The sequence below is a fragment of the Nymphaea colorata genome, chromosome 1 (genome assembly GCF_008831285.2).
Source record: "Nymphaea colorata isolate Beijing-Zhang1983 chromosome 1, ASM883128v2, whole genome shotgun sequence".
Lineage (NCBI taxonomy): Eukaryota > Viridiplantae > Streptophyta > Magnoliopsida > Nymphaeales > Nymphaeaceae > Nymphaea > Nymphaea colorata.
The window spans coordinates 1,691,501-1,717,588 of NC_045138.2; the positions used below are offsets into that span (position 1 = coordinate 1,691,501).

General features: G+C 37.8%; 2 protein-coding genes across 10 annotated transcripts; both read left to right on the top strand.

Moving 5' to 3' along the window:
- The first annotated feature begins 238 nt into the window (after positions 1-238).
- LOC116246145 (phospholipase D delta-like) lies at positions 239-20,176 on the top strand. Of its 9 annotated transcripts, none has more exons than XM_031617861.2 (14): positions 239-492; positions 2,706-2,789; positions 2,869-2,975; positions 3,059-3,152; positions 3,232-4,341; positions 5,211-5,327; positions 8,641-8,835; positions 10,959-11,231; positions 11,333-11,401; positions 11,530-11,677; positions 12,612-12,760; positions 14,631-14,795; positions 18,512-18,709; positions 19,447-20,176. In XM_031617861.2, the coding sequence occupies exons 5-14, from the start codon at positions 3,409-3,411 to the stop codon at positions 19,738-19,740; spliced, it is 2,541 nt and encodes an 846-aa protein (XP_031473721.1). In that variant the 5' UTR covers positions 239-492; positions 2,706-2,789; positions 2,869-2,975; positions 3,059-3,152; positions 3,232-3,408; the 3' UTR covers positions 19,741-20,176. The 9 variants fall into 9 exon arrangements, with proteins under 9 accessions (XP_031473721.1, XP_031473719.1, XP_031473720.1 ...); XM_031617859.2 differs by having other exon boundaries at positions 239-488; XM_031617860.2 differs by having other exon boundaries at positions 239-488; positions 2,875-2,975.
- Positions 20,177-22,494: 2,318 nt separating this feature from the next.
- LOC116252868 (pentatricopeptide repeat-containing protein At3g13880) lies at positions 22,495-25,332 on the top strand. Its single transcript, XM_031627476.2, has one exon. The coding sequence runs from the start codon at positions 22,686-22,688 to the stop codon at positions 25,311-25,313; it is 2,628 nt and encodes an 875-aa protein (XP_031483336.1). The 5' UTR covers positions 22,495-22,685; the 3' UTR covers positions 25,314-25,332.
- Positions 25,333-26,088: the final 756 nt, after the last annotated feature.

Sequence of the window (26,088 nt, forward strand, 5' to 3'; positions counted from 1 at the left end):
AGAAAATATTATTTTTTGATATAAAATAACAAAAAAAAATAATTTTAAATACAAGAAATAGTTTGGTCATCTTATATTGAACGCTTTGATCTCGGATGGCTTGGAAGAGACTTCAATTATTAAGTGTCAAAATCTAAAAGTTGAACCACAATTTATTATTTATTCAAATATTAGGCGCGAAGCAGTTTATAACACATGCGTGCGGCATGAACGCCCTCTCCCTTCTACCCCTCTCTTTTCTGCCGGTGAGCGCCAGAAAACACGGTTCATCGCAAGCGCCATCCTCGGATCTCGATCACGGAATCGAGCGATTCTTTGGGGTGCCTTTGAATCACGGAGACCACCTTCAATCACAATTGCTTGACCTTCTTTTTCTTTTTTTCTAGCTTTTCTCCTTTCTTCATCCCTTCCATCTCTCTGATCGCCCGCTGAAGAAGATCTCGCCTCATCCACTTGCTTTCCTTCAATTCCTCGACTCAAATCTCGCGGTTGGTATTGTTCTTTTCCATTCCTTTTAATGAATTACTCTAAATCCAATTGATACTTCCTGAAATGTTATCAGAATTTTGGATAACTTTTTTAATGATGGACTCATTATGGTCTGATTTTGGTTTGGAAGAGGGAAAACCCATAACCACGCCTTTTTCTTTCTTCAAGGGACTCTATCTTCGGCAATTAATGTTTCTGAATTTTTAGATCCGCTTCTTCAAGAAGGACAAAATCAAAGTAGGCAATGCATTAAGTCTTATCATGTAATGTCATTCATTTTGCCCTTTGTTAGATGGATAGCATGAGGAAAAAAGTGTAAGATTTTCCTAATCGTTGAACGGGAAAATCCAGTCATGACCTTCACGTCAGCAAATTCACCTCTTCTTTTCTTTTTCCCGGCTCGTTTACTAAAACTTTTCGTCTTCCTTTTCATTTTCCATCTCATGTTTAGTTTTGAATGTTTCCTATTTGCCCAGACTGGGAGATGCATATCATAGCTGACTCAGTTGTAAATCGGTTAAAAATATAGAAAATTACTTTTTTGAAAAGAAAGCACATAAAAATTAATTAATAATTAAAAATAATTAAAAGCTGATATATGGCACCCTTGAATTGTCCATTGTATAAAATTGGTTTGCTATCTATGCGATTCAAATCGTTCCATCAGGCTGATTTTGACAACATTGGTTTATCATTTAGTATTTTCTCTTAAAAAAAAAATTATCATGATTGTCTACGTTAGATTGGCGAGTCCATTTAAAATTGTAATAATTGATAAAGTTTTATTGCAGATTCAAGAACACTTAACTGTGTCCACTCGTTTGGATTATTTGAGAATTCAAGAACACTTGCTTGTTTATAGTCACTAATTTTAGTTTATGTTGCACCCTATGAAAACAAAAAGGTTTGGATTTTTTTTTTAGAGTTTGTTTCAAGGGGCAATTTTGAGTTCTCTTATCCATATTCTTGGGGGGTATTTGATGTCTTAGAATTTTGATTCTGGAATCAAATTTACATAAACAAATTTCCACCTTAACCTGGAATTAAAATAAAAATTTTAGGTTCTATTTTTCCTTTGAGTTTGATGGTATGAAATTTTGATTGTTGAATTAAAATTTCTTGTTGTATGAAAAAGAAACTAAATTCTGGAATTCATGAATTAAAACATTCATATATTGTGTCCGGAAGAGAGTTGAAAACATTGCAGAATTTTGAAATCATCATTCCACTGACTAGGGTGGATCACAATTCCATAACTTTGACTATGAAATGAGCATACAATTTGAGAATCAAATTCCTTTGTTTGATAACCAAATTCTTACTTAAAAAAACTAAAACAACGATCTAAAATTCCATTGGTTCCAAGTGAATCAAACAACCTTAATATTGGGCAAAGGAAGCTGGCACTTAGACTTGGCAGTTTTGAAATGAAGAGATGCACAAGCAAACCATTTTTTGAAAACATCAATTTCTTATTAAAGAAAAATTTCTCTGGAATTTGAAAAACCAAACGGATATGGCTCGCAGTCATACACCAACATCATATCAGTGAGCAAACTACTGAGTTGCCGATACCTATATCGATAGTGACAACAATGATTTTAATTGAATGTGTAGAATAGTGAGGTTTGTAGCACACAAACTAAAAATGCGAGTCTCGTTTCGCATTAGAGTTAAATAGTGGGCGGAAACGAGAATTTCACTAACCTAACGGGAACCTGAGACAGGCCCAGAAGCCGTTACTTTACTTCCCATTTGTCCCGTAAATCGGGTAAAGTTCGGTTGTCGGGTCCGACACCCGATCTATTTGCAGTCCACACTCCTCGAAAAGAGCGGCAACTGCAAAGGACGACAGTTTCTTCAAGGACCATCCCCGGCAAAACCGTCGGCATGGAGTCAAGATTGCAGCCATCTTTTGGCTCGTCCTCGTCCGGTCAACCTCAGAGGAGAGGCTCCTTGGCTCCCCACTTTTCCTATTATTTCAATTTAGTCTGAAAGGTCCACTCATCTCGATCTCTCTGACGCGGTTCATTGACCAAAAATTCATGGCTGGCATTGTTTTTTCCGGATCCTTCTTGATCAATTTACTCAAAAACAACCGATGTTTGAGAATTTTTCAGCGGGACAATTCTTAGTGCTACATTTGAACAAAGACAATAAATTCATTGGATGTCTAACTGGTCTGGATTTGTTCCTTACAATTCCATTTCGTTCAGAGGAAAAGAGGAAGCAGGTTAGCTGATTTGGCAACGTTCGTGTTGTCAATTTTGAGGATCAATCTTGCGAATTGATGACATTAGGTATGTGTAGCGTTGTTCATGCTTTTTTTATTTGTTCATCTTTCAGAACGAGTAAAATTTCTGACTGGTTTCAACTAAGGGGTAGTCCTTTGGTGGCTTCTAATTGTTATTAATGCGATCCATATAATGATCTCTACCCCGTCGTTGTCAACCTCGAGTAGATTACAATCAATGCGTTGGTTCAAGGTGACAATTGTCTTACAGGTTCTTCATTGTTTCCAAAGTATAGGGAAGAATGCTTCTGAATGTTAATTGTTCTTAACTTGCAGGTGCGTTAGGAATAGGATGTTGATTTGGGATCAGAAATGGGGTCTGAAGATTTCCATAAGTGGTTCATTGAAAAGATTGACACTGGAGCAGGAAGTAATGGGCAGAGGGATTCTTTTTTTACCTGCGTAATCAATCAACTCATGTGGATCTTAACGATCAATTTCTTTTGCAGGCTTTCTTCATGAGTTTTAATGGCGCCTGCATTCTTCAGCAAAAGCGTATTCATCAATGGCTTACTTTGGACTATGACATGTGTATGACCTAGAATGTGTGACTTTTTGTCTATTACCTTGGCGTGAAGACGGTCCTTGCAACCATTTCTCATAGCTTGAGAATTCTATCTGCATTGATGGCTGATTTTCTCCATCTACCCAAAACTGGTAGCTCCAACGAGGTTGTGATCTTGCATGGAGATCTTGAGTTATGGATCTTAGAGGCTCATTCGTTACCAAATATGGACCTGGCCTCAGAAAGAATGAGGAGGTGTTTCTCCGTCTTTGGTGGCTGTACCTGTACATCAGCAATGCAGAAAGAAGACCATAACGGTGGATATAAGAGTATAACGAGTGATCCTTATGTATCTGTTTGCGTGGCAGGAGCAACTGTTGCCCAAACTAGAGTCATCAGTAATTGCGAGAATCCTAAGTGGGATGAGCATTTCCAGGTCCCTGTAGCTCACCCTGTATCAAGCATAGAGTTCCAAGTAAAAGATAATGATATTCTTGGTGCGGAGCTTATTGGGGTGGTTATAGTACCTGTTCAGAAGGTTATGACTGGGGATAGAATCTCTGGATGGTTTCCAGTGGTTGGCCCGAATGGCAACCTTATGAAGTCAGGTCCCGAGTTACATATTTCTGTGCAGTTTACTCCAGTAAATAGCACTCCTGCCAATAAAGATGGAGAAGGTTCTCTTACAGAGCATTGGACTGTCAATGCATATTTCCCACTGCGTAACTGTGGGAAGGTCACCCTTTATCAGGATGCTCATGTTCCTGATGGTTTTCTTCCTGAAATCCCATTAGATGGGGGCAAAGTATTTCAGAACAATAAATGTTGGGAAGACATATGCCATGCTATATTGGAGGCACATCACTTGGTCTACATTGTCGGTTGGTCTGTGTTTCACAAAGTAAAGCTTGTGAGGGAGCCGACGAAGCCTTTGCCTAATGGAGGTGAACTACACTTGGGTGATTTGCTGAAGTTCAAGTCTCAGGAGGGTGTCCGTGTTGCAATGCTGATATGGGATGATAAAACCTCACATGATAACTTTCTCTTGAAAACGGTACCAAGTTGTTTATCCTCTTGCCTGTGGCTCTCTTTCTTCTGTTCTTGCTGCTACTTTTCAACACTGACACAGCCCAATATCACCAAGCTGATTGCTGCAATATGTAGAATTTTATGTAGAATTTAGAAAGGTTCCGTTTCTGTGATTAATTTCACAGAAATAGAGCTGTTGGTCATTTTTCATTTCTGGTCAGAGGCAAGCTCCTCCTCCTCCATGAAACAGCTGAGCAAATAGTTATAATTGCTACAAGAAAGTGAAATTGAACTTCTTTGTTGTGAAGAAAAGATATGATAGAAGGCTGATTCCAAATACCTTTTTGTCCCTAATTATATGAATTCAGTATGAGACCACAATCCTAATTTTTTTGGGCGTGAAAAAGACACTCTTTTCATGCATCCTGTATGAAGAAATAGTTTGATAAGTAGATAAATTGGACTGGAGATCCATGGATGGTGGTGCATCCTAGAATATCAAAGTACCTGGATTTTGTGAAACAGTCACCCTCTATAACAACTATCTTTTCTATTTCTTTGACCATATATTGATGCACTTACCATATTTTGATGTTTTCTACTATTTGACCTTAAGTTCACTACTTGTTGAATCTGCCTTATTGTCTCTGGATTTACCAAAAAATATTCCTTATATGTGCTGCATAGTGCACAGCAAATGTTGATCCTCACTAATTTAATATTTATATACAAAGACTTGCTGTTTTGCAAAATATTCGAGATAATCCTTGATCTAGCATATGTGTGCACCCCATTTAAGTATGGTTTGTAGTCATCAGTTTTTGTAGGATCCAAGTTCTATAAGTTGTAACTAGCGTGATGACTGCTTGTCGAAATGGTTTTACATTGTTGCAGGAAGGTGTTATGCAAACACATGATGAGGAAACCCGAAAGTTTTTTAGGCACTCAACTGTTCATTGCGTGCTGTGCCCTCGCTATGCCAGTCAAAAGCTCAGCATTTTCAAGCAAAAGGTATTGCTATTAGGCTGCTGAGATCAGTTTTTTTTGGCACAACAGGTAGTTCAGAAGACTATCATGCATGGATGAACAAAACATCTTTCCTTATGGAATTTTAGTTGACTTTCAGCTTCATATCTAGAAGACCTTCCCAAAACATGATTCTAACAGATTATGAAGCTGAGTATTGCGAAAAGACATTTTATGGTGCAAATGTAAAATGGTCTCTCTTATGACAAGACCTTATTCTATTTAAGTTGAAATACTTAACTGAGAATAGAATATTAGTTTAAAGAAAATATTTTTCTTCTCACTATCATCATATAGTGTATTTTTATTTATACATTTATTCTTGATGGAAGCTTGTCTATTCCCACAGTGATGGAGGCTTTGCCAATTTGTTCCAACCCCACATTTTAAAGAGTCAACTAGACTGAGGTGACACAACAATCATCTCAAGGCAGCTAATTGAAGCAATTGCATGAAAAATATGCATCTATCTTATTTATTTCAAAACACCCACATAATTTAATGTTGGCCTGCAGTTATTAATTGTCTACGCATAAGTCCCTAAAACAATATTTTAGAGCATTTACAAATTTTAGGTGTCAAATCCTGGTGCTTGAAGGGCATAAGCCCTGCCAGAATTGTTGTTGAGAAAAAAAAAAAAAACTAAAGAGATAATATTTTAGGCACCCTTTTGTAACTATTGGTATTGTTCTTGAAAAAAAATGTTATAGTGTAACACTCAAAAAATTTAGTCTCGTATTAAAGATTGTAAAGGATCTTCAAGGGCTTGTAAATGGGGTTATCAAATAGAAGGTTGTTCGGGTTCTTAAGTTTTTTTGGGTTGAAGCCAAAACTGCTAGGGGGGCAAGTTGGGATCCGTCCAACCAAGGTTCCGAGCCTAATAGTGGATCGGGTTGTTACATACAGTCTTTCATTTGAAAGGAAATATATGGGAGAACATTCTCCAACACATTATAATTTGACTGAAGGCGTTATCAGAAAAATCAGAAATATGAGGCCTACAGTATGGATTAGAGCCAATTGATAGGCCTTTAAACATAAATTTACCTATTTGTTCTAATAATGTTCAGATTATGGCTATATCATGCCTCAGCTTAGGGATGAAAGATCCAAATACTAACTGGACTTGGACTTGGTATGCAGTTTGGGTGATTGAATCTGAAATCTAGTCCAGGTTCCGACAAGGATTATGCTTGTTGGATTCAAATTCAATTTCCGAAATTCAGATTCAAGTCCAAATCTGATTATTAGGGAAGCTTGGATTAGTCAGGTCTGCTAGGCGATGGATCTGAGTTGGTACCGAACTTGCCTTACCTCTGCTGTCACTAATTGATTGGCCGTCTATAATATCTAGTTGACCAACTAGGCCTTATATATAATTTGCATGCATGCCGTGGGATGTGACGTGTCTTGCTGATCTCACCCTTGTAAGGGGACTAGTTCTTGTTATATTTAAATAATTTTTTAGACCATGTTCACTTATGTTACATGCATGCAAAATTGTTTATGAATCACGTAGTTGACATGACTTTTTTTTTTTTTCTTGTTGGTGAATCAATGATAGAATCATAGCTCGTTAATCATTAATTTTGATATTTTTATAGATAATTACATGTATAAAAGAATGCAATGCATCGGGCAGGCATGATTAATGCACCGGGCAGTGTGTTTTCCGTCCATTGGATGGAGAAATCTTGTAAGTGAATGCTTCTTTATTTTTCAAAAATAAAATTGAAGAAGAAGGTCGGGCATCGGGGCATCCTCGACGCCTAATGACCGCCATGCGAGGGGAGGCCGCCGCTGGTGACCCAGAACATCCAGCGGCGCCCTGCCAGGAATTTCCGGCACCGCAGAGTGGAGGCGACGGCGATGGCCTCCCCCTGTGCAATATGGGCAAACTTTTTAGGAGGGAGGCAATCGCCACCCCCCAATGCCATTGGGGATGGCCAGGAGAGCATCGCCGGTGGCCTAGGACCTTGGGTGATGCCTCACCGGCCGTTCCGGCAGCATCAGGGCCGGTGACTGCCTCCTCCTCCTGAAAAAGTGGGTGAAAGAGGTTCCCCAACTTTTTTTAAGGTCAGGGAGGCCGTTACCTCCCCTCGTCGATGTTGGCGATGGCCTCCCCAACGGCAAGATTTTTTAATTTTTTAAAAACGTCGTACCCGTTACAGGAGAGTTTATAACTTTATATATGTATACCTATATAGGGGAGTCCAATGCTGTAGTTAGTGTGCTGGATGGTTACAATTTTAAAAATCATAACTAATAAATCGTCACGAATTTGGCATTAGCCACGGTTTATGATGCGGCGGTAGTTTATGATGGTTTTAACGATGATTTGTAGTATTAGCTATGGATTTTTAAATTTTACCATTTGGAAACTATCCAGCATTGGCACCATTGACCTTTCCATATATCTAATTATCTATATATGTGTCTATAGAGAGAGAGAGACAGAGAGAGAGAGAGAGAAGGTGGATTTTTCTCCGGCCAGGGTTTGGTGGAGGAATCTGATGCATTCACAACATGCCTTGATGCATTGCATTCGGGCACATGCACATGATCTCAGCTCCAGCATTTGAATAAACCTTTGGTTAATTTATATAAATTCCTAGAAGAACCATACTTTTCTATGAGCGGGCTAGAGTGTGAACCACGTGCATCACCAGAGAGTGCTGTTCATTCAGCTAATCTAACTGAATTAGGCACAAAATTGAAGTCTCCCACTTTTTGTCAAGAGAGAAGTGTGGATGCAGCTCGTAATCGCTCAGTCAATTCTTCAAAAAAGATATTTTCAATGTCCTATCCTTCCGTTAAACACTCTGCTTGCCATTCAATTGACGCAACAAGTCCTTTGAAGAAGTCCTCAGCCAATATCAGTTGTCAAATAAACCCTCACTAGCTGAAGTTTTCTCTTAGTCTGCTGAAGGCAGCCAATGATCCAGGCTTCTCTGAGCATGCCCTCAATCTGAGGTCACTGTCTTTGCTCTTTAACTCGTACTGCAATTGGGTCTTTGGGAACTTGGAAACTCTATATCTGGTTACTAATACCTTCATGTTGTTTGATGTTTTTTTAGAAGTATGTGACGATGGTAATGAATTTACTTCTCACTTGTGATTTCTGTTTTTCATAGTGATTTGGTAAATTAGAAATGCATGTGATCTGAGAAGTGGATAAAGAGAATTTCATGTGCATGGCAGATGTGCCAAAAGTTAGGTAGTTCATGCCCGTGCTTGCTTGTCACCGACTGCCTTGCTTCTGTGGTTTATTTAATGGAAGCACTTACTCTCTCTTCAGGTTGTGGGGACTCTTTTCACACACCATCAGAAATGTGTGATAGTCGATAGCCAGGCTTCTGGAGGCAAAAGGAAAATAACTGCCTTTGTAGGTGGTCTCGATCTTTGTGATGGCCGCTATGATACCCCAGAGCACAGGCTGTTCTGCAATCTTGAAGATATTTTTGCAGATGACTACCACAATCCTACATTTCCAGTAAGTCTATCTTCTTTGTTTGACCAATCTTTATACCCTATGTATCTTGGCTCTTCAGTACTCTCTCTCTCTCTCTCTCTCTCTCTCTCTATCTATATATATATATATATATATATATATATATATGTTTTCTCCAGAAAAGGAAATTTAAGGTTCACCTTAAGGACAATTGTTTTGAGACATTTTTGTGTAGCCTTAATATTGTTAGTAATACTTACATAAAAATTTAGAAGTATTCTTTTACATAGTTGTTGTTTTACTTTTTCTGAAAGTACAAGGAGATATTATTAACTTAAAAAAACTATATTTAATATAAATGGTCCCTTATGAAGTCCCTATTTTGTCTTTAGAAGTTGGAAAAAGGAAGGAAAAGTTGCATGTCTTGTTATTTTTTCTAGTTTAGACAGTATAAAATTGTTTTTGAAAATTTCATTTCAAGAAAATCTTGAGAGACAAGGATAAATTTTATGACATTTCAACATTTTTCATAGACTCTTGGAAACATATTGGTAATGTGGATTTTAAGAAATAAAAACGTAAAAAATATAACAAAATATTAAGACCAGAAAAATAAATATGACAAATTTTAAAACTATGTTGGGTTTTTATGTAAATATGACACGTGGAGGTGTTGTTATATACAACATGTAATATCAGAAAAAGTGTTTTATTTATTGATAAAAGTTAAAACCCACAAAGTCACAATTTTGTTTTGTTTTCACTTAAGTTTAATTAAAATTCAACCCAGAAAATTATAATTCTTTTCTTTTTACGTTCAATTACGCCATGTTCGTTGATAGCTTTTGCTCTTCGAGACAAAACTCCTTCTCCACCACTGACATGCATTTTTGCTCAACTCTGTTTATTATTGTTTTTGCCGTATCTTCGAAGGATTAGAATATTGCTTTACGTGCTATAAGGAGGTCACGTATTTGCTGTAATTCCTTGTCATCTAGAATGATTTTTAGTTACAGAGGTGCTTTCTTGGTTTAGAGGTTTACATGAAGTACCTGACTTGGAGTTGGCTTATCCTTTTAGATCCTTTAGCAACAACCCCTTTAAACCCAATTCTTCAGCTGGATTAGTCCCAAGCATGCCAGAGAGTATTTTGTCCAAGAGGGTACTCGGTAGGTTCCCATTTGAATCGCTCAAGCATGAAGAAAGTACATGACAAGTTACTTGGTTTACTTGATAATATAACAAATTCAATAAGTGATGCTAGACTTCAGATCTTGACCGATCATTGAGATCTGAAATGCCCTGTTTGAGTCTCCAAAATCTAGCATGGGGCTTTTTACTTGCAGTTCTTAGTAAGTTTTCCACCGTTTCATGGTTGGTCCATGGCTCAGCAGCCTCAGCTTGTTGGAAGTTGGTGGCCAATTTACATCGACCAAGCTGGTCAGTGACCCTTTTATCAGTTGAATGATATACCACATGGACAGACCTGAAATGTAGCTGCACTTGTGTCAGTACTTAAGTAATAAGTTCCATGGAAATGATAAAGGGAAATTTGGAACTTTTTATGACGTATAATATTTTGTTACAGTCATGCAGCATTAATTCTTGGCTAAACATGTTTCCATGGACATGGCTAGAAGACCATCCACATTCTTTCTTGCTGTACTTCCTTTTTTCTCCTTTTTGTTGATAGTAGTATATAGGGGGACATGACACAAAAACAAATTGGAGTATCCTTTCGAGGACCAGCCAATTTGCAAATGTTCTTATTGGTCCTCCAGGAGGAAAAGGAAAGGCAGGAAATATGTGATAATGCACACAAATGTAAAGCAACCTGGATGTGCTTACTCGGTGTACGACAAAAAAGAAGCGCATCAGGGATGGCTATAAAACAAGTTTTCTGTATTTATCACGTAATAGCATAAGGATAGAAGAAATGGGAAAAGCATGCTGCTGAATGCAGTGAAATATATCTCTGCTTTGATTTGCCAATATACTGATGCCATTGTGTAGTTTTACTCATGAGGGACCAAAAATTGCCTCATGAATAGTCACAGACATGAGTTGAGATTCCTTAGACAGCCCCTGAACATTTTTTTTTTTTATATATCTTTTCATGGCGTACGCAGCAAAAGCAGTACCATGATCATATTCATGTTATACAGGTTGGCGCACAATCACCAAGACAACCATGGCATGATTTACACTGCAAAATTGAAGGACCTGCAGCATATGATGTACTAACCAATTTTGAACAGAGATGGAGAAAAGCTACAAAATGGAAGCAAAGATTTCAAAAAGTCACTCATTGGCATGACGATGTCTTGATAAGGCTTGATCGCATGTCATGGATACTTAAGCCTTCCTCTGTAACTCCTGGAGATGATTCTGATTTCCAAGCCTCCGAGGAAGATGATTCGGAAAATTGGCATGTGCAGGTTGGACTTGGAGGATTTTTTTTTTATAACCATTCGGGGACATTTTTCATATCAATTGTTGTTCCATTGTAAATTTGGTGAGAGTTCCTTTTTGTTGTTAGGTATTTCGATCAATTGATTCAGGTTCTGTGAAAGGCTTCCCAAAACTTGTCCATGAAGCTGAAGCACAGGTTTACAAATTACTGTAGTTATGGTGCTATTTATTTATTCTTGTCCTTTCACATGGTGATGCTGTAGTTAATAGAATTCCAATGTCTTCAGCATAATTAATCCAAGACTTACTTTCTGTTTGTTGCAGAATCTAGTCTGTGGGAAAAACCTTAAAATTGATAAGAGCATACACAGTGCATACATCAATGCAATTAGATCTGCAAAGCGCTTCATCTATATAGAGAATCAGTATTTTCTGGGATCTTCTTATTGCTGGCCATCTTATAAAAATGCAGGTGACTCTTTTCTGCATGCTCGTTCTTCCCTTTTATCTATACAGACTCTTTCTTCTTCTTAATCATCGTGTACTTTCTAACATGAGACCCAAGTACTTATCTTTCAACTTGATGTAATATTGCTCCATATTCACTATGAGACTTAGTTTATTACACTTTGTTCATATTGATTACATTTGCTAGTACTTGGATCACCCATAAAGGGACATGAATAGCATTTAAGTTATGTATGTCACTGTTTGCCCCCGGCTATTGTACTATGCATTGAATGTTAAACTTCACCACTAAACTTTTTTTCCTCTATGGGAATGATCTTTCTGCCATTTTAAAACTTTTGTCTTTTGTGTTGACCTATCACAAATAAGAGGCAATCTGTTGAAAATAGTAAGTAAAGCACTGCCTTGTGTTGAATATTGCTATCAACATGTTCATGTTTGATGCCTTATTGACATCATATTTTTGGCTTTGGTTATTTTTATTTTATTTTATTCTATGAATTAGTTATTCTTTTGCAAATAATAATTAAATGTTATACTGTTCATAGCAGGATTCATATGGCCTTTGATATTAAGGGCAGTTCTTTAGCTACTAGCCTACTACTATATGCTTCCATGGTATTATTTGAGTGCTCACCTTTTTCCACTCAAGTTATGATTATTTATTTTTATTGCATTGGAAAGATTTTCTAATTTTCTCTTGCCTAAATTACAAGTCTTGATCAAGTTTTTGAGCTTATGATCATTCCTGTACATGTTATACATGTTACTTAAACAGTTGTTTGATGCTTTGGAACATGCATTTCTGACCTGATACATCCATTAGCATTCTATGCTGGTTCAAACACTTGCTTGATTTTAGTTCATTCTTTGATGCTGGTCTTGTTCTAGGACTGTGAGTTCAGTCATTCCTGAATACTATAATTTCCTGTGGACAGGTGCGGATAATTTAGTACCGATGGAACTTGCATTGAAAATTGTGGAAAAGATTGAGGCAAATGAAAGATTTTGCGTGTACATAGTAATGCCAATGTGGCCTGAAGGAATTCCAAGTAGTGCTGCAGTTCAGGAGATTTTGTATTGGCAGGTTTAGTATGTAATTTCTTTTACCATCTTGTCCAACTCTTGACAAGCATTGCCAAATATATCTTGCAATGGGATAATTGCTGGCAGAAAATTATTTTCAGCATATACTGGAAAGAGAGAAGTTTGTAACCTGTCAAACTTCTGGACTTCAAGTTTGAACTTGTTGTGGTTCCTGCTGCTGAAGAGTTACCTATTCATTCTTTGAGTACAAACACACAAATAAACACACAATTTTTACATCCTTCCAGAAACTTAGGAGACACCTCATTATATCTATTTTCTGATGTATAGATAAGATATTATAATCATTTAAAATTCATTCATATGGTTATATTTGAAAAGATTTGCCCTAACTGATATCCAGAATAGTAGATGCCATGGAGTACATAATTATGAATGGCAAGACACACTCACAGTCTCACACATATATACACATGCATATATATTTGCAGTGAGAGAAAGAGAGGGACTGGTGCATCTCATACAGGTCCAAACAGCTTCACATATGGTTCAACATGTTCACAAGGTGCTGCATGTAAATTTACTTTTTGAAGTAAAACTACCAATCGTCATCCACTTTCTTGAGACAAGTAATGTTGTACACACGCACACATATATATGGTTTATGAAAATATGTTGGCTTACATATGAGAATTATGTGTATTGATCGTGAACCATCTGGTCAACTTGATTACTGGTTCACTGATGCCATGTGTAAAGTTACTTTTGTTGTCCATTTTCTTGAAAAAGTAACTTTACAAGTGACTCATAAACTATAATTAAGCTGATTGTACAAGTCAGTTAGAATCAGTCTACTATACATATATATAAATAAATAAACAAAAAAATATATATACATATATCATAGCTACAAATGTCATGATATTTTCAAAGATATTGCGATATTAACTAAAAAATGGAAAAAGGAAAACATTGCAATATTTTGAAAAGAAAGGTTAAAAATCAATTTATCGCAATTTTTTCATTTATTTCTATTTCATTGTCTGTTTTCACTTTTTTCAACTTTTGTTTCATTGTTTTATTTTCTCTTGTTTTAGGTATTTAATGTGATCTCGTAGATGTAATACAATACTTATTACTTTATCTTTTTTATCATTTTAACTAGATTTTTTATTCTTCTTATAGTTTCTCATTTATTGTATTTTCTCCAAAATTTTGATTTTTTTTTAAATCTCAAAGATTTTACAAATATTTTTCAAAAAAAAAGATGAAAAATACCCAAGAAAAATTTCACCAATAAAAACCCAAGAATGATATTTGTGGCTATGATACATATATATATATATATATATATATATATATATATATATATAAGTCAGTCGTATAAAAAGGAAATTAGACGCATATTTTTTAAAAAAACACCAGAAAATAAAAAATAAAAAAAGGCTAATTATACGTGTTTTTTTGCATATTTTTTTATTAATTTTTATTTTTTATATTTTTTAAGATTTATTAAATGTTTTAAATTTTTTTAAAAATTTGCTGAGATTTTTTCGAGATATTCTGGAGATATACAACTTTGTTGTATTATACCCAAGAAATTCCTCGCCATATAATACTTGTATACGATATATGTGACAATATATATATATATATATATATATATAAGAGATGGTTTCCATAACCTTCAAGTTATGCTCCTCTTTTGCATGTCAATGCCATGCCTTCAATTGTGATCACTTGGGATGGATGACATTCAGGCTTGTAAAGCATTTAAATTGTGTTTACTGAATGTCCTATATGTGCAACAAAAATTGGTAGGACTAGAATATAACATCTGGCATGCAGCTAAGCACATATTTGTATCTTAACAGCAATAGGTTCTGTACTAAATGGTATTTTTGTCACAGGGTCAAACAATGCAGATGATGTATGGGCTCATTGCAAATGCACTTGCTAAAGTCAGGGGTTCAAATGACAGGCACCCTCAGGATTATTTGAACTTTTACTGCCTAGGAAAACGTGAAATAGGACAAGGTTCACATTTAAATGGTCAACATGACACTACTCCCTTGGTATTGACCTATAAATTGCACATCTGCATGTAGTTACATTATTTCATTACAGTAGAATGGTATTTAGTTATATCATCATGCTTTTAGATAATAATTACATTGCACTTGAAAGTTGGGTGGTAAATTCTGCATGACTATTTGAGTTGCTATTTCGTGGAAATGCCTGTCCTTTTCCTAAAGCTTTTTCAGTGATATTGCAAGGAAAATTTCTTCTTAGGAAATTGTGTTTGCAGCTTATGTTTCTGGTTTTCATGTATGGTTACGTCTTCAATTTCTTGCGAAGCTATAAAGGTGGAGGCAGCTTCATAAATAGCCGAAGCATTTATGATTGCTTTTTCATGTTGATAATGTTCTGGTTCTAGTAACGCTAAATCAGCAAAAACATGGCCTTCCATTAGATATTCTTAAAGGAAAGATGGAAAAGGGTCATCTTTTTTCACACAGAAATTATTTTCTTTTGCAGTAAACTGTAAAATATGCAAAAGGAGCACTACTCAAACTATATATTTAGGGTGTTCTATAGCCTTTAAATTTCCTAGTGTTGTACTATCCTTTTTTTTGTCAAAATTAGCTTTCTTGCACCCATATGTTCTTTTGTGAAAAAAAAGCATCTTAATGAGTGAAAATGCCTAAATAAATACACAATAAACTGAAAATTTAGATACATTAGTCTTGGAAACAGTTTTGATGTCTTTATTTTTATTTTTTAATTTGTTAAGAATTTCTTTCCAGTATCTTTTTGCTATTTTTATTCTCTTAGTATCTGATTAAAAAAAAAATACTATTTTTGATTTTGATGACTGCTGATTTGGTGTAGTTCGGAAGAACCCTTCAACTCGTTTATGCTTTTTGAAATGGATCTTTATTTTCCGTTTCCTTTTTTGTTTTAAAAAGAATCACTCAAAATTGCCAGCAGAAGTTTAGGATGAATAGCTTCACCTGAATTTAATTGAAGATAGTCAAAATGAAGTGAAGATGCATGTTTTGAGTGACACGTTTGCTTCACCTCGTGGCTCAAAATGTCGTTGGGTGCAGATGGAAGACTACACTGTAACATCATGGAGGAAAACAACAGTTTAGATAATTGTGTAATCACTAGCATTATGTCCACTGTCAAAGTATGAAAAAAAAAGAATAATAAAAGGCAGTCACACTGGCAAGTGACAACCTCTAGGTGTGGGAGGAGCAGCCACAAGCACATAATTTGACCTGGATTAAGTGGTATTGACTGTTACTTAGCTAGACAAAAGGACCACTTTACAGTATGATTGGTAAAAAGAAGATCTCTTACACTCAGATGCCAGTGCCAAAAATGAAGGGTACACGCACTGAAAACTTAGGACAATTAATCACAATAATAAGCGTGATTCACACAGAGCATAACTCCAGTGGGCAACAGTAATCATTTTATACATATATACTAACACCGACAGAAAAAGAAGCATTTCTATGCACCATACAAGGCTAGATAGAGCGTCTGTGTGTTCAAAAGTTGTTAGAAAAGAATGCTAGTTCAAATGCTACTGTTCAAGACCCAGAAGAAGACATTTATTGAAAGCCTATGAGTGATGGATCTACCATCAAAATAGAACAATTTTTGAGAGATTGGAAACATTGAGCAAATATAAAAACTATTTTGCAGATATACATGCCAACAACGTGGAAAAGCCATCACAAAGAGTACCCTAAAACAGAAGTTGTTCTGTGTGTGTGTGTGTGCAACTATGCATGTCCATGTGCAAATATGTGCATCTGTACGAGTGTGCATGCAGATAAGCATGGGCGTCTAAGCATGTCTGTGTGCTTTTTAACATATTTACAGCCAAAAGATGGCCAGTCAAGAATGGAATCAGACACATTTCTACTGGGATTTTTTTTTTCACATCCTTCCCTACCTTAGGAGTGGTTATATTCATCCTTACCTCATATTGAAAAAATCTATCCCCACTGCAAATTATCCTTGAGGTTGGGGCCAAAGCAAGAGGGAGATTTTGTTCTGAAAGCAACACTTGCCTTCTTTGTTAGTGGTGGTTGACTTGGATTCTTTCCAAAGTTGCATAGAATGGCAGAATGTACCTGGCAAAAGCCATAGTGCCAACGGGGATCCCCCATTCCGAAAGGTGACAGGGCTGGCCCGTTAGATCCAAAGTGGTATGCCACTTCTGTGGTGCTGATAGATGAACTACTTTAGCGCCGTTATCGGACATTGCAGGCGTTGAATAACTGTTTTCTTCCGATGACATAGAGAAATTGCGTAGAAGTATTTTTCATAACTTAACTGCAGTTTAGTGACTGCTATGGTGAAAGAATCACAGTAACGGCAGTTTACTAACTGCTATGGTAAAAAAAGAATAATAGAAGGATTGTCTTGAAAGTGCAGATGTTTAGGGATGGATTTGATGAGCACCATAAGGCGGGTATGTATTTATCAACTACCATTACGGTATAAATTTGGGAAAGCCATTAAGTAATAACATATGTCTTGTAAATGACAGTATTATATACTCTGTATGATAATTGGTGTGTGGGTCAGATCCTAGGCTGAATTGCGGGAAAGCCCATATCTGAATCAGTGGAATTCATGTCCTTGAGGGCAATCAATATCAGTACAAATAACCTCCTTAGGCTTGCTTTTTTTAGTACTGACCAATTCAAGGTAATTGTGCAGCAGCTCCCCTTGTAAACTGGTCCCTCTCGCTCTTCTTGGCTGTTTTCAGCACACCCACCACTCTCTGATTTTGGGTCAAGCTGGTGCTGGTGACTCCACTTAGAGCAGCAAGATGTGGCAGGTCAAGCTTTACCTAGATTGGCCATCCCTTTGTTCGTGCAAGAGGGGCTCATCCTTTAAGAAAAGTTGAGAAATGTGATATAGTGTCACTTAATGTTCTATACAACATGCACCACAGTCTAGAGGTATTCCTTGTCAAAGCTTGTTAATGTACCAATGACAGTCTACCAACCAGAAAATGTGGTCTTAATAGTTTTACATTAACAAGCTACAGTGGCAGGTGACCTGGTCGGTACTCCTTCATGAACAAGGGGGTGATTTGGAAGCTTAGACATTTGGTTACAGGTGGTATCACTAGGTGCTACCTGGTGTGCGTATCTTTCGTATGTTCTAGCTCAATGTGTAGCAAGTAAAAACCTGGTCCAAAATAGACCTAAGCACTTCATGTGGTAAATCCTAGCCTGCCCTGTACCAAGTCCCCTTGTCGTCCATAAAGGTTGTGAATCTAGGACATAAGGTGCTATGTCCCGCCAAGGCCATTAGATTTTCTGAAATGTACGACACAAGACTGTTCCTAAGCCATACCACATATTAGTTGCTACAATACCAGCTGCAGTTCTCGTTGAACATTTTCTTTTGGCAATTTCTATTTTTAAAGCTCCAGATGTTTTATACGCAGATCATTGTATAACATATGACATTTTCACATTTGCTGATAAATAATGGCAAATCGTTCACAGGAAAGCCTCCCCATGGCATAAAATAAATGTTTTCTTTTGCGAGCAAATTTAAAAAATTTGACTGTGAGATGGTTTGCTTACATGACGGTGCTACTCTTTACATGATTTCGTTATGCTTTTTCTCTTACTGCTTTGTGATATGATAATATAGAAGCTAGTGATCGTGATTGTCAGTTTACTATAGTTTAAATTTCTTGTTTACTACTTAGTGAATTTAGATGGCTTCAACGGAGACTTCTGCTTTTCAGGGTCTAGCCCAGAAATTCCGCAGATTTATGATTTATGTTCATTCCAAAGGGATGGTAGTAGATGATGAATACATAATACTAGGGTCTGCAAATATCAACCAACGGTCTTTGGATGGTTCAAGAGACACTGAGATTGCAATAGGTGCATATCAACCACATCATAGCCGAGCTAAAAAGCAGAGTCATCCTCATGGACAGGTATTTATCCTTCAAGGATATGATTCACCAGCATGCAAAGTACAAAAAGTATGTGATTCACTGGCATGTCTGGAAATATGGGGCTTTTGCTTTTTACAAGAAGACATGTCATTTGAAAATTTTGCTATTTGTTGCACCATTGAGATCAATCATGCACTTTGTGTAGAACCTAACCTCTTTCCAGGTCAAGTGCTGAAACTGTTTGATTACTTCATAAAAATTGCAGGCGTGCTATGTGTTGCGAGTATTTTATCTTTAGGTTTGAACTTGTGGGTTACCCATCAGGTTCAATGAATCTGTGAGTTACAAGACGACTTTTACATCTCCAGAAGGTGCTACAAGCATTAGCAGGTTCTTTGGAGATGAGGGCCTTAGTTATTGATTTCCTAATAATTCCCCTCTTTAACAATATCTTAAAAAAGGTTGGAGATTGTTGTTTTTAGGTCACACAATTAACGAAGGAAAGGCTTGGCTGGCTAGCTAGGGATTTGTTTGTCTTGACTGAATGGTCCAATTATCCAGTTGGTGCAGCTAGGATACTTGATTCTGTAAGCATCATGTTTGACTTGAACAAAACTCATCAATTTGGCATCAGGTGATGCGATTGACCTGTGTATGTGGTTGTCTTAATTAAACAAACTTTCTGCAGAACTGAAACCTGATGCTAGCTGAGGGTTTCCATATTTGATGATATAGAGGACTTTTGTTCTATTCATGTCTGGGTGATCCTTGTGCAGGTTTATGGGTACAGGATGTCACTTTGGGCAGAACACCTAGGTCAGTTGGAGGACTGTTTCTCCAGGCCACAGAGTCTTGAATGTGTTGAATGTGTTAATAAGTTAGCCGAAAACAATTGGCGAGCGTATGTTGGGGAAGAAATGAGGAGCATGAAAGGGCACCTGCTAAAGTACCCAATTAAGGTTGGAAAGGATGGCCATGTTGGGCCATTGCCTGGGTACGAGTGCTTTCCAGATGTGGGTGGTAAGGTTCTTGGTGCATATTCATCTCTTCCTGATGTTCTCACCACCTAGACATACGCTGATTAAGGAAGAAAAAAACTATTTTTAGGCTTGGAAAGAGCAAACGTCCCCTACCAAATGAACTGTAACAGAATCTCTTACTGAAAAATGCATAAGCTGACTAAAACTTGTCCAGATCATGGCAGCTATACTGGATAGACCTGCAGAAGCGGGAGAACACATTCTCTTGTTTGATTATTTCGTAAGTCAAATGACTTCTCAGAACGAATGCTCCATCTCCACCATGTCATAGCACCGTGGATACTGGACACAGCAGATGAGCAGATGCATCGTGTGCACAGGGAAACCTGCATTGGACATGGTAGACTATATGCACGACTTCATTTTGTATATTTTGGTAATGAATTGTAATTACATTTTCATTCCAGAATTTATCATCAATTCTGTATAGAATTAATCATTTGAATTTCATTAAACATAATATGTCCTGAGTTATTAAACTGCAACTTTTTAGGATGAAATTGCCTTATTGCTTTAGGTAGCTACTCTTGAACAGACGTTATGAGCAGTTTCCTTTTTTCCATCGCCTAGTTGGGAACTCTATAGTCTCTGACCAACAAGGATGAACATACAGTAGCCTATATTTGTGGAAGAGAGCCTGGTCATTAGCAGCAGATATTGTTGTTATTGATCTTAGACATGCCTGATTTTCTGTAATTCATGGTGTTGTAAAGGTGATCATTCTTGTCTAATGTCCTAAACTTGAATACCTCTTTTCTTTTTTAATATGTAAGTCTTGCAAATAATCTGATGGTTTTGAGCCCCAGAATGGCCTAAAGATACCAAAGCTTATTATGGTTTATCAAAGTCCCCAAACAGGCAAATCAATCATTCTGACAACAAAACATAGTTGCAGTTGCAAAATGTGGATTTACAAGCCAGCTGATGCTTCCTTCACTTGGCTATGAAGTTACATTTAGGACCTTCAAGCTAGAGGAGTTCAATAGTTAAATACCTGGGGTTGCTTCTCTTGAGAAGTTAAAGGTTGTCTTTCTTCTCCAGCTTCTCCTGGGCTTTAAACACGGTATAGGATGTCCTTGGCTATATATCTGTAAGCAAAACATCCTTGTGATGAAAGGCTTTATAGATTTTTGAGAAAATTTTGAGATTTGAAAGAACTGACAAGAAAAACGGTATACATACTAATAAGAAATTTAATGAGATTTTACTTTGTATCACCATATGATCGGGACACTTTTTACCAGGAAATCTTTGAATCACCATATGATCAAGTCACTTGCTACGAGAAGATGTTTAAATTGTGTATGGTTATATGATATGCCAAGGTTTCTTCTCAAGAACATCTGAAATGTCCACCGTCCCCTTTGGTGATGGACGGTCATCATTGTGTCCATTAGAGATGTATTTTCTAGTGGGCTGCATTACCCGAGTTGCAAATTACACAATTAACTGGAAGAACATGGTTTGACAGATGACTGGATCTTCTCTCCTTTGATCCAACACATGCCAACAATAAGCTCTTAAGAACTTTAATCAGAAAAACAAGTCTTCTCTCCCTTGATCCAATCAATGCCCAACTCTTCAGAAAAGAACTTTGATAAGAAGATCAGTCATAATCAATCAGGCCAAGTGGCGCTCCAGTTGGTTTGATTCACAAACAGACGCAGTATCGGATCCATTTTGCATCTGCATCACAAGAAAATCAACTAATTTGGGTATGGATGAGAACCAGTTCAGACTTTATGTCCATGGATCGACCCATTCAAGCCTGGTTTCGTTTGTAAGTCCATCATAAGAGGCTGTTTAGGATAAAGAACACTATGTGACAGTTTTATGAACATACCTTAAATATGGGCACAGATTCACAAAACACTTGTTCAAGTAGTTCATGAATCTACTTTAATACTTGAGATAGATTCATAGAATGCTCACACAATGTTCCTCATGCCAAACAGCCTCTTAAGAGTCAAGTTCAGCACCAATGAGCATGGCCCATCGACTATGGACAGACTCTTGACATGGACCATTTTTCCTTGTCAAAACCACTAAAGTCCAGGCTTAGGCTGCATTTCGGATTCCGCACTAGCTAATTTGATCAGCTGGGCCCAGGTCCTGCCCTTGTGGAATTTGTAAGCCAAATCTGGCCTTTATGAAATAAAATGTACAAGAAGAATAATGTATGTTTTTTTTTTTAAGATCCCACTCGGGCTTAAACGTGTGAGTGTGAGATAACTAGAGCACAGTTTGTTTAGTATTCGAGCTAAACGTGTGAGCTTGAACTCAGCTCATTTATCCTAAGAGTCAAGCTCGATCTGAGCTTAACCAAGTTGAGCTCGAGTCGAGTTCCAGTTGCTCAACTTGCGTTTGAACTTGGTTTGGAACTGACCCCGCCATGGGCTAACCTGAACCCTGTATGTAAAATTTAGAGACCAAACCAGGCAAGAGACCCACTATCTTACTTGGCCAAACGAGTCAGATTTGGTTCTTCGACCTCGACCTAGATTGCTCAAAGAAGTCCAATTAAAAAAAAAGAAAAGAAACTTATTAGAATTTAACAAACAATATAATTATAATAATATGTTAATGCCATATCAATTTTGTTTTATTTGATGTTCCCAATCATGCATAATACGACTCAAGACAAAGAATCAAAATTGACCAGTGCACCATGGATCTTTTGCCATATCAACAAAAGGGTGGCACTTCAGATTCACATAAAATCCATTGGTTCCAAAACAAGAGTAATCAAACGTCTCCGAAAGTTATGGTAAGTTACGCAAAAGAACACCGAGAAAATGCTCAACAGCATAATTCGAGACTTTAACAAAGCAAATGCCTAGATGAATTCGTCGATGCAGAAGGGTACGACCATCTGTGTCAATTGATTATAGTTCAGGTATGAATTTGGAAAACTCAGTTCACATCTCATCGCCCAGAGGCTACAGGGACGTTCAAACTTCCAAGTCTGAACCCCCATGCACTTAAAAGCTTCAACTGCAGAGACACGCTTTAGCTCGTCTGGCCTTCGTTCCAGTATGCCGTTTTTCCTCAAGTACCTTATTGGGATTTCAGAATGTTTCATTTTTTTCAAGACCCAGAGAAATTTCACCTCAAAGTCCAACACCCACTCAGATAACAGCGGGAATGGACTCTGCTCCATGATGAGGGAGTTGGGTTCTCTGTGTAAGGATGGACTGGTAAAAGAAGCCATGGAATTGTGGGCATCAATGGAGTTTCATCTTGGTTTTCATTCAGATTCTGCTACATACACAGGCCTCATACAAGCTTGTGTGAGAAACAAGTCTCTGTATCATGGAAAGCTCATCCATGGGAGGATGATCAAGAACCCATTCAAGTCATGCATTTTTCTTGAGAACAATCTTCTGAATATGTATAGCAAATGTGGGTGTTTTAGCTATGCACGCCGTTTATTTGCTCAAATGTCGAAGCCAAATATTGTCTCATGGAATGCGTTGATTTCTGGGTATGCTCAGTCGGGTCTCCACGTTGAAGCGTTGGCGGACTTCCGGAATGCTCTGATGACGGGGATCTTCCCTGATCGTTACACTCTGAGTTCTGCATTGAGTGCTTGTGGGCAGGCGATGGATTTCGATGCAGGGAGGCAAATTCATGGGAGAATTGTCACGGGAGGATTTGAATCGCAGCTTTTTGTGGTCAATTCTCTCATTGACATGTATAGTAGATGCGGTCAGGTGGATGAAGCCCAAAATGTTTTTCATGGTTCCTTGGAGTTGGATGAGGCCTCGTACAATACATTAATTTCTGGCTATAGTCGAACAGGAAATGTAGACGAAGCTTGCAGAATTCTGGTTGGGATGCTTCGTGCTGGATTGAAGATGAACAGCTACGCTGCTGGAAGTTGCCTCAAGGTGTGTGCTGATAGTAGTGATAGCGCTTTCGCTGGCAAACAGATTCATGCGTCACTGTTAAAGACTGGACTTTTATCTGATGTTGTGGTTGGCTGTGCAACTCTTGATATGTATGCAAAGAGTGGGTCGATAAGTGATGCAGAGAAGATCTTCAATGAGTTGCCCAACCGGAATATTGTCGCATATAATGCGATGATTGCAGGAACCACACAAAATTTAAATGGTGGTACAGAAAAAACAGCTCTGCAGCTCTTCCTGGAGATGCAGAGGAATGGAATGAAGCCCTCAAATTTCACGTTCTCATCCATTCTCAAAGCCTGTGTGATGCTTGATGCATTTGATGAAGGGAAGCAAATACATGCTCACATAATCAGGAATATGCTTCATTCTGATGAGTTCATCGGCAGTGCACTCATTGATTTGTATGCCAAAGCGGGGGAGATTGGTGATGGTTTGATATGCTTCTCATCAACTCCGAAACAAGACTCTGTTTCTTGGACTGCAGCAATTGCAGGGAGTATCTGGAATGGGCAGTTTGAAGAAGGAATAAAGTTGCTTCATCAAATGCTTGCTGCTGGACTGAAACCAGATGAGTACACAGTCTCCAGTGTGCTGAGTGCCTGTGCGAGCTTGGCTTTAGCGTGCCTTGGTGCCCAAGTTCATGCTTATACGGTAAAATCTGGCATAAACTATCTTACTGGTACTACAAACGCTCTTATATGCATGTACGCGAAGTCTGGTGAGGCCGAGAAAGCAGAACAACTATTTGAGCAGACCCCGAACAGAGATGTCATTACTTGGTCTGCATTGATCTCTGCACATGCTCATCAGGGCTCGGCAACTAAAGCATTCCAAGTTTTCAATCGCATGAAGGAATCAGGGGAACTCCCAAACGAGATCACGTTCCTTTCTGTACTAACTGCCTGCAGCCATGCAGGATTGGTGGATGAAGGCTTCATTTTCTACAAAAGCATGATCAGAGAACACAACATCAGCCCAAACGTCAAGCACTCTGCTTGCATTGTTGACTTGCTTGGCCGTGCTGGGAAGCTAACTGAGGCTGAACAGTTCATCAGCACATCCGGGTTTGAGAATGACCCTACCATATGGCGAGTGCTTCTGGGTGCTTGCCGGAATCACGGCGACATAACAACTGGAAAACAGGCAGCTGAGCGAGTAATTGAACTTGAACCGCATGCGTCATCTGCATACGTACTGCTATACAACATGCACGTTTCCAAAAGACAATTGGCACAGGCAAAAGAGATGAGGAAACTAATGGTGCTAAGAGGGGTTAAAAAAGAGCCAGGTTTGAGCTGGATTGATACAAGAAAACAGACGCATTTGTTTGTGTCATGTGACAAAGCACACCCTCAAACAGAACTGATTTACCGGAAGCTGGAGAATGTGCTTGAGAGAATTAAAGCAATGGGTTATGTTGATAACCAGGAACTGCTGTTCTTGCATGATGAAGATGACCAGGAGGGAAATACTCGGCATTACCACAGTGAGAAATTGGCTGTGGCTTTTGGGTTGATGAGTTTGCCTGCAAATGTTGCAGTAAGGGTGATGAAAAATCTGAGAGTATGTGGTGACTGCCACTCATTTATGAAATTTGTATCTAAAAGTGAAAATAGGGAAATTGTCTTGAGAGATTGTATACGTTTCCACCATTTTAGAGGTGGCCTTTGTTCTTGCAAAGATTATTGGTAATCTTTTTTCTCGTTTTTCATTGATTGTCCCTAGCGATCATTTACGTATGATGGTGGTCATGCTGCTAGAACACTGCAGCATGCCATGAATTTGCCCCAATATGTGGGATATATTGAAACAAATTCATAAAACCTTGTGTTAGTGTTCTTGCCACCAAACACTCCCTTAGGATTGAAGAGGTACAAACAAGTCGTTGTATTCAATGTCGTGAGGATTGGCCTGAAGCAGTACATGACAAAACAATTCAACTTTATGACCGAGTTAAGGGTATTAAATGTCAGCTTATAACCATTTTAAAAATATCTTAGCATTTTTATCATTTTCAACTAATTATATACATGTAGATATTAATTTCTGAAAATGAATTTTCAAATATTTTAGTAAGGCTTAATTGCTCTTTTGGCAGTAAAAGAAACGAGATTAATACTTGTCCTTAGGGGCTACACACGCCTTGGGATTGTGAAGGGGATCTAACCGTTTGAATAACAGCCGAAGTCCTGCTCGTGACGCTAATCTCCTTGGGGCTGGTGGATTTATACAATTGCTGGACGCAAACCTAAACAAAAGCTCTCGGGTCTGGCAAATGAAAACTCGATCTATTTTAATATTAAGACATCGATCTTGCTACATCATTTTGCATCTGAATCCAAGTCCTAATTGAAGACACAATTGAAAGCTGAATCTGAATTTAATTTGAAGTCAGATCTGAATTTGATTTAGAAAAGTTCCAAGTGATTCAGTTTGCACAATCCATTTGGCCTACTTGGAGCCAAGA